The 8,551-nt window shown below is 42.6% G+C and overlaps 1 protein-coding gene across 1 annotated transcript; it reads right to left on the bottom strand.

Annotated features, from left to right (window-relative positions):
• Nucleotides 1-38: 38 nt before the first annotated feature.
• On the bottom strand, nucleotides 39-4,751 carry LOC104528203 (Na(+)/H(+) exchange regulatory cofactor NHE-RF3-like; the record flags this gene model as incomplete). The annotated part of the gene is made up of 3 exons (XM_010172138.2): nucleotides 4,725-4,751; nucleotides 604-815; nucleotides 39-291 (listed from the first exon to the last, which is right to left on the bottom strand). Coding segments are annotated over exons 2-3 (463 nt in total), but the record flags the coding sequence as incomplete, so codon positions are not given.
• Nucleotides 4,752-8,551: the final 3,800 nt, after the last annotated feature.

The following is an 8,551-nucleotide window of genomic DNA, read 5'->3' as shown; positions in this document are numbered from 1 at the left end:
TATTATACTCCCTCCATTTCTCTTCCCCAGACTCTCACCTTCTGTGCTTTTCAGAGAGAAGCCATAACCTTTCTCCTCCTTCACCAGGTAGCAGAGCCGGGGTTGTGGAACTGCAGTGATAGCTCCATTGGCCATGGGTGGTGGGGACTGCTGCTCCTCCTGCTGTTCTTTTACCACCTTTTGACCCAGCTCTTCCAAGTTCACTCCCTCTTTTTCTGCCTTTTGATAGGATGTGTCATCCAGAACAAGAAATACAACAGAATTTCCGCTGTTTTTCACAATCTCCACCACCTGTAGTGGACAAGATGAAATGACAAGCAGATGTTAGGGTGATGGACCTAAAAGCTGTCCCCAGGAAGGGTTGTACTGTCTACTGTTTTTGGTGTCTCATCCCTCTGCTTATGTGCTATGGAGGCACCTCAAAGACATGTCACGCTCATGGTGGGTTATGAATGGTGCAGGGAGATACTCAAAGGAGTTGACTCAGCTCTTGGATTTCCTAGCTGAAGATGCCATGAAAACTGGAAGAGAAAGCTTGACACAGTGGCAGTGGGTCTGGGTAATGGGGGAGTGGTGTGGATCCCAGATGAAACAGAACTGTACCTGTGCATGTTCCTTCTTGTCTACAAACACACCATTAACCCGGAGGACTCTGTCTCCATCCTTCAAGCCAGCTTTTTCAGCTGGACTGTTCTTTTCCACGTTCCGGATGAGATGCCCTGCTGTGTCTTTCTCGATACGAAGGTAGAACCCATAGCTCTTGTGGGGCTTTTTGGTCACTTTACATTCTCGGGGCTGGACAGCAGAAGTCATCTCTACCAGACAGGATGGAAAAGATATGTGTGAGTACGAACAGTAACCTTACCTAGTTATGTTCCTTCTAAATACACATTGAGACAGTTTGCTTCAGAATTCTTGGGTTTTCTTTTCCCAGGAAATCTAGCTGTGCAAAGTTGAAGCTAGTTAACAAGGCTAGGGAGGAGAAACAAATCCCTTCTCCCTCTCCCTCCTTGCTTTTCTTGTCTCCCTGTCTCAAAAGAAGTTAAGCAAGATGTGGAACTGGAAGAAAGACTTTTATCTGCCTCTGACAACATAGTGAAAATTGAGGTGAGGATTTAATACCAGATTTAAGTCTTAAAGAGAAAAAAAACTGGAACACTCTAGGAAAGTTATGTGACAAAATGGGATTTCTTAGAATCACAGAATGGTCAAGGTTGGAAGGAACCTCTGGAGGTCATGGAGTCCAACCTCAGAGCTCAAGCAGGGCCACCTAGATCCTGTTCCTCCCAACCAAGTCCAGACAGCTGTTGAGTATTTCCAAGAAGGGAGGCCCCATTACCTCTCTGGGCAATCTATGCCAGTGCTCAGTCACTCTCATAGTAAAATAAAAAGCGTCCTTATGTTCAGATGGAGCTTCCTGTGTTTCAGTTTGTGCCCATTGCCTCTCACTGGGCACCACTGAAAGGAACTCCAGGCTCCATCTTCTTTACACCCTCCCTTCAGATATTTTTATACATTGATAAGTTTCTCCTGAGCCTTTGCTTCTCCAGGCTGAACAGTCTCAGCTCTCTCAGCCTTTTGAATATCCCTAAAGATGAAGACTCTATAGCTTCTCTGGGCAGCCTGTGCAGATGGACAAGCAGGTGGGATCAGGGAAGGACCTCATTATCCTAACCAGGCTTTCCTGTTCTTAGTTATTTTAGCTAAACAAAAGTAAGTTTCAGGAAAAGACATTGTAACTGGAGTGTTATTGAGTGCAGGGTTTGCATTGGAGGGTGGAAAGCAAGGACCATGAAGAAACTAGGAAGACCCTTGTCTCTTCTTACAGATTTATTTCTTCTAGCTGGATTTGCTGTCTCTATGCCTCAGTTCTCATACAGAATGGTGCACTTGCTTGGTTTCTGTGTCCTTTTGAAGTTACTGTAGAGTCAAACTTCTTGGAGCTGTCCATGTTTCCTCTGCCTCTGAGTCCTGATTAAACACTCTTTGATTCCATTATGGAGGGGAACTAACAGAGCTGTTTCACTTTGGTATATCATTATACGTGAGACTTGGGTAAGAGATGAATGCAGGTGTTATGAGGTCTAACAAAAGTGTGGAATATTGAGGTGTACACCTACTGATGACGTGAACGTGCCATCAGGTAATCGCTTGCAGGAGAGGTAATTTAATACTGCCTGGTCTGCGTGGAACAACACAGAGGAGTTGGGACAGTTTATCTTGCAATTCTCACATGAATCCTGAAATAACTCTAAAGCCTCAATTTGCTGCCGGACTAAAACTTTGTCTCCAACCCTGATGACTTGAACAACGACATGAGATGTAATTAATATAAAAATGTGATATTGTGTGAGAAATTAAATTTGGTTTAGAAATGACAGGCTGTGGAAGTAACTGCAGTGGTTTAATTCAAATGATTTATCAATGAATTTGTGACAACTGGAGCAGAATTTCCAGTCAGAGTCTCCAGGGTTATTTCCACAGAGAATTTGAGGCTAGCTGGTTAAAGAGTATACTTGATGCTGGGGATTTCTGACAGATTGCTATTAGGCAGTGACCTTTGTCCTCTGGAGGTTTGGGAGCAAATCCTCCTAGAAGCTGTGTCAAGATACATATGCCAAGGAGCAGAAGGTGTTTGGGATCAGACAGGATGGATTTCCTGATTGTTATGGTACCTGGTGAACCTGATAACTTTACATGATGAGTGTGATCTCTGTGATGGGCAGAGAGCAGTGGATGCTGTTCACCTGACTTTTGCAGTGACTTTGATACAGTCTCCAGCACAGTCAACGTAGCCAATTTGGTGACATAGGTACTGGATAAACAGACTATGATGATCCAGAACATTGGCTGGTGCCACTAAATTCAGAGGGCTTTGATCCGTGGTGTATAATCCAGCTGTTGGCTGGTTATTAGTGACATTCTCTACAATTGGTACTGGAGCTGATACTGTTTAACATCCATCTTTATGATATAGAGAGTGAGACAGAATATGTCCTCAAGAAGCTGATAGGTGATACCAAATTGAAAGGGAACAGTCAACAGGCTGGAGGTTCGGGTTGCTGTTTAGAGGGACCTCAGCAGGCTGGAGAAATGGGCTGATAGGCACTTCATGAAGTTCAAAAAAGGACAGTGGGGGGGAAAAAAAATAGTATCTCTATCTAGATCATGTACAACAAACAATAGAGGCTGACTGCTGGCCAGCCAGAAGGCAGTCTTGCTGGGCAGCACTCAAATACCCAAGCTGGACATGAGTCAGTGGCACACCTTTGCGGTGAAGAAGGCCAACTGTATATTGGGTGGTATCAGAATGCAGCCAGCAGGTCAAGGGAAGGGATTGTTCTCCTCTCTTTGGCACTTGTGAGACCACATTTGAGTACTGTCACCAGTTCTGAGCTCTCCAAGAAATTGATATATTGGAACTAGTCCACTGAGGTGATAGTCCACAGACATGAGCTGCAGCAAGGGAAATTCCAATTAGACATCCATAAGGACAGCTTTTCATCTTGGGAGCTGTCAGATACTAGAACAGGTGTCCAGAGAGGTTGTGGAATCTCTGTCCTTGGAGATCCTTACCTGGATGGGGCCCTGAGCCCCTGCTCTAAGTTGGCCCTCTTTTGTATGACACATTGGACCAGATGACCTCCAGAAGTCCCTTCCAACCTAAACTCTTCTCTGCTTTTATGATATAATGAAACTCTGCTTAGCAGGAATACTATGTATTGAAAGTAAGCAATCATTGTGACCAGGGAACAACTCCAAAGACAGTTGTCTTAGGAACTCCTGACAAAGATCCATGATGAGAGAGGAACAAGGTGAATGAAGACAACTTCCTCCAGTTGGAAAGTCCTGGTAATTAGCAAACTTGATTTGTATTTTACGGGATTTTTTTGTTTTCTGCCTCTCTCTACTGACAGAGATCTGTCAAAAGGACAAAGTTGTGTTGCAGAGATGAGCTGTTCATCACAGCCTAATAAATACTAAGAACATTCATCTGTTTCCATGTAAAGATTTCTTTACAACTCTTGTTTTTTCTGCTCTTTATACCATCAGTGTGACCCATGTATGTGGAACATGGCCTTTTTTCTTGTCATTTTTTTAGAAGTAGCTCGCAATCAAATCCTTCCTTGATAACAACCTACTGCAGAACCACCTCTGTGGCTACCCATGCTGCAGACTTTGCTATTGAAGCTGCAAGTACGTTGCTGAGGTTAGTTGGGCAGCATATAGAACAGGATGGATGTATGGTGGGAGTTTGGCACAGATGTCACTGAAGCTGGAGAATGTGTGGAATTTTATTGTGCCAGGATAAGAAGCCTGCAGATCATGATTGACTTCTTCCCCTTGGTCTGATGCCTTATGCTTTTTTGAGTCTCTGTGTAGGGACTAACTCCATAGAGGGGTGGACTGCCCTATTATTTGGACGTTGTTTGGAACACATCAGACTGTATTGATGACAACTACAACTCAAAGCAATTTTTCTGGCAAACACTGGGAATCTGTGCTCATTCCTGAAGTTAACGTGCAAAAGCAGTGGTAGGCAAAGCTGAAGAAACAGTAGGCTTTTATGGGAAAGTTGATTCCTTCCTATTTAGAAATGGTGAGAAGGCTACAGTGCACTGCATACTACTTTTAATCCATGAAAGCTTTGCATGCAAAATTATTTGGATTGTAAAAAGGAGTTTTCTAAGAAAAGAAGAATTAGCAAAAAAGGAATTTCTTACCTGTATGTCTGCGTTGAGCAGCCTTCAGAGGAATTCTCTTTTGCTGTCCCTCCTGTGGCTGTACCTATAAGTAAGGCTGGACTTTGATTGGGCAAAGGTTGATTTAAAAGATGATTTATTTAACCAAGTTTCACTGAATATGTTCAACACCTTGATAAGCTGCCTTGTCCTTGCCTGCAGAAGTGCTAATCACATGCATTTCTCAGCAGCTTTGAATTTTGTTCTGCTGATAATTATGCTCAAAAACTCAGTCAAGGAGTTCATCCAAGGCAAGCCTGATCTTTGCTCTGGGCAAGAGTCTTCTCCACCTATAAGGAATGTCTTAAAGGGAGCAGGTTTGGATTGTGGTGGATTGACGTGGACCAGCAGCATTGGACTGCAGATCAAGAAGTTACTGGTTCAAACCTACGTGCCCCGTGTTGGATGCCAAAAAAGGGACTGTGGTAGGTTAACCTTGGCCAGCAGCCAGATGTCCACTGAGCCACTCTCACTCCCCTCCTCTACAGGACAGAGGGAGAAAATAAGGTGCTGTGCTTTGCATTTGTGGCTCAGATAGTGTTGATAACACACCACTTCTTTGGCTGTTGTTGACAGAGTGTTTGCTTTCCCTCCCGCGTGCCCTCCAAAGTGAGTAGGCTGAGAATGAGCAAGAGGTTGGGAGGGGACAGAGCTGAGACAGCTGGCCCAAACTGACCAAAGGGATATTCCATACCATTTGATGTGCTCAGCATTTAAAGCTTAGTGAAAGGAGGAGGAAGGAGGTTTATGGTTATGGCAGTCTTCCCAAGCAACTGTTGTGCATGTTGAGATGCTGCTTTCCATGAAGTAGCTAAAGATCTGCCTGCTGATGGGAAGTAGTGAATGAATTCTTGTTTTTCTTTGCTTGCATGCAGTTTTCCTTTCCTTATCAAATTGTCATTATCATAATCCATAAGTCTTCTTGCCTGCCTTTTATTTTTTTCCCCACCCTGCAGGAGACAAGTGAAAGGGAGTCAAGGTGGATGTTTGGCTGTTGATTGGGGTCAACCCACCACAAGGGCATATCTTATTCCCTGGCCATAAGCACGTGCAGGATATGCTTATAGACACGGACTGAACTGATGGTGTTTCTAATGAGGGAGGAAGCCTCCAAAATTGACAACTTGGTATAATAAGATGCTTAATGAATTGACCATGTGAAGTTCTTATTAAAAAAAAAATCTCATTCAATTTTAGAAAGCTTGAAAATGACTTATTTCCCCCATTAACTTTATATGAATTGGATTATTAGAAATAATCCCTGTGTTTTCCTTGGCTGTCTGCTCCAACTGTTTAATTCAAAGGAAAGGTAAGGGAAACAAGAATAACCTCAATGTGCTGCAACAGAACAGTCATCAGTGTTGTAAAAGCCTTACTGTAATCCACTTACTCTAAGTGGACTCGCAAGCCTGTTGTGACTAGGAGTCGTTCCTCTTCGTATAACATACAACCTAATCACCTAAGTAAGTGAGCCCCGATGTTGTAAGCACCAGAGAAGTCACACCCTGCCCTGTCCTCTGCTTGCAGTCTGTCAGACAAGTAAGGCAAAGACTGGATGAGGAGGGATATAGAGAAGGGGTATCACAGTGGCTCATAGTTTTGCAGCTAAGCACAGATGGAAACACGTACAAGGATCTTGGGTCAACATACAAGGATATAACACAGCATTTTAATCAAAGTGTACTTTATTTTTTTTTTCAATTATATTGCTACTGTGATAGTCACTTGAGGTTATTTTGGGTCCAAACAAGATATTTCAAGAATAAGGTGCTACACAAATGTAAAATGTTAGTGAAACAGAGAAATATTCTGTGTTTCTAGAAGGGAAAGTGTGGTCATGTTCTGAACAGGAAGGAGATGGAGGTTGCACAGAAGTTTCAGAAGAAATTTGAGGGAGAAAGTTCTAGCAATCAACAGAGTACTTGAGCTTCTGGGGTGGTGGATTCTGAAACGTTAGTGAATATGAATGGCAAAGGGGAAAGTTCTTTGAGTTGAGGCTGTTGGTTAGAGAAAACTAGCTAATGAAAATTCACTTCCAAGTCACAGATGCAGCATGTTGAGAGAATACAGTCTTATTTGTGTCTTCTGCTGACCCCAGCTGTGACAGTCATGAAACTGTCCCCTGCTCCCTGCAGAAAATGATGCCTCAGCCCCTGGAAAGGTGGTGTGCCTGGTCTAAGTCATCACAACCCAATGTATTAACAAGAGGTAACATCACTCTCAGTGTATATTAATATGCAAGGCTGTGATGGCTGAAAGCTGTGATTCACAGCCTCTGTCAGGTAGAGATACTCTCCCTGAAGAAGTTGCTGTTCCCATCTGAGGGGGCAGAGGCCTCTTCAGCTAAGGCTTTCCTTCCACAGCTACATCCAACAGGAATTGTGAATCAGAGCTTTGGACTATTTTAAGGTCTCCTTCAGCAGAGTAATGGGAAGACATTTTATTTATTCTTGTATTTAAGCTGTTCAAAATCAGTACAGCCCTTTCCCTTTGCCCCTTATTTTGCCAGTGACTTATTTTTTTCCCACTCTAGTTTGGCAAGTATTCTGTAAAGCACCATGTGATTTGGTAATGGGAATATTTGGTTCACTGAAGTCCTCCTTAACCATGAGGCAAAGTCCGTTTGAACTGCCAGATGAATATTCATCAGTTATCCTGCACATAGCCAAGTGGTAATTAATTCTTTCTCTTCTGGTGACCACATGCTCCTGATATGGTGAAGAGGGTCAGGGGGGAAAAAAAGGGAGAAGCAAACAGGAATGACATTGCAATCCTGCTGGTTTGCAGGCTTGCAGAAGAAGGGCAGAATAGCCCTCCTAGTGTTTTGGGCTTATGTCTTCCTAAAAATGAGGGAGAGAAAAAAATGAGAATAAATTGCTGTCCCTGTGTTTGCAGCACAGAAAGGTATTCTGTTATCCCATGGACCTGTCAGTAAGGAGCTATAGTGGCAGTCCTCTTCCCCCAGGCTTTTGTCTTTGTGCTTTAAATACTGAATTGTCTTCCCTAGTGACCTTTTTACTGGAGAATATAAACTATAAACAATGCTTTCATCTTTAGCTGTTCAACAAATATTCTGTGTTGAGCATGAATTTGGGCTTTTTAGATGCAGAATTTTTTATGGAATTAACTGTGAGGTGTGTCTGCGCAGCTTCTTTTGGTGTCATGTCAGGCTGTAATCAATGTTAAAAACTGGAAATTTCTGTTGAAGCAAAAATTCAAAGGTCTTAAAAATGAACTACGTGAGCTAAGTAGACTTTTTGGTGGAACTGTGTGTTTGTCCCTAGTAAATGGCTGTATGCATGTATATATATATATATTCACATGCATGCAGAGCAGTCAGGCTGTCTGGAGGATAGCAGCAACTGAAGTTGGTTTGATTAATGCTGCTCAAATGGCAATGCTTTTGGAATTCTTGTAACATGTGGAAAGACTTTTCTTTCTGTTGTACATTGTCTGAACATGTGTTTCTTTGCTTCTGCCTTTTAATTGCTGTTTCATTCAGTAGTCTTCCGACATGTGAGATGCTGAGACATAAAAAAATGTTATAAATCTACTAGTCTGGCTTTTTCCATTCAGCACATGGAGCTTTCTTTTTTTCCTAGGGTATGTATTCTTATAACAATGTTTTTTTTCTGATCTATGAAAGAACAGAATAAGTTACTTAGATCTCGGTTGCATGTGCATTTCTTGCCCTCTGGAGATGGATTTCTGAATTTGACAGTAGACTGTGTTCCTTTTTCTTTTAAGCTTTTGAGATGTATAAATAATAAGTACTATGTCTACTTCACTGTTTTCTTCCAGGAGCATGG

Source organism: Antrostomus carolinensis, unplaced genomic scaffold, assembly GCF_000700745.2.
Source record: "Antrostomus carolinensis isolate BGI_N321 unplaced genomic scaffold, ASM70074v2 scaffold13857, whole genome shotgun sequence".
Lineage (NCBI taxonomy): Eukaryota > Metazoa > Chordata > Aves > Caprimulgiformes > Caprimulgidae > Antrostomus > Antrostomus carolinensis.
Note: the sequence above shows the minus strand (reverse complement) of the source record. Positions and strands in the feature narration are given on the sequence as shown.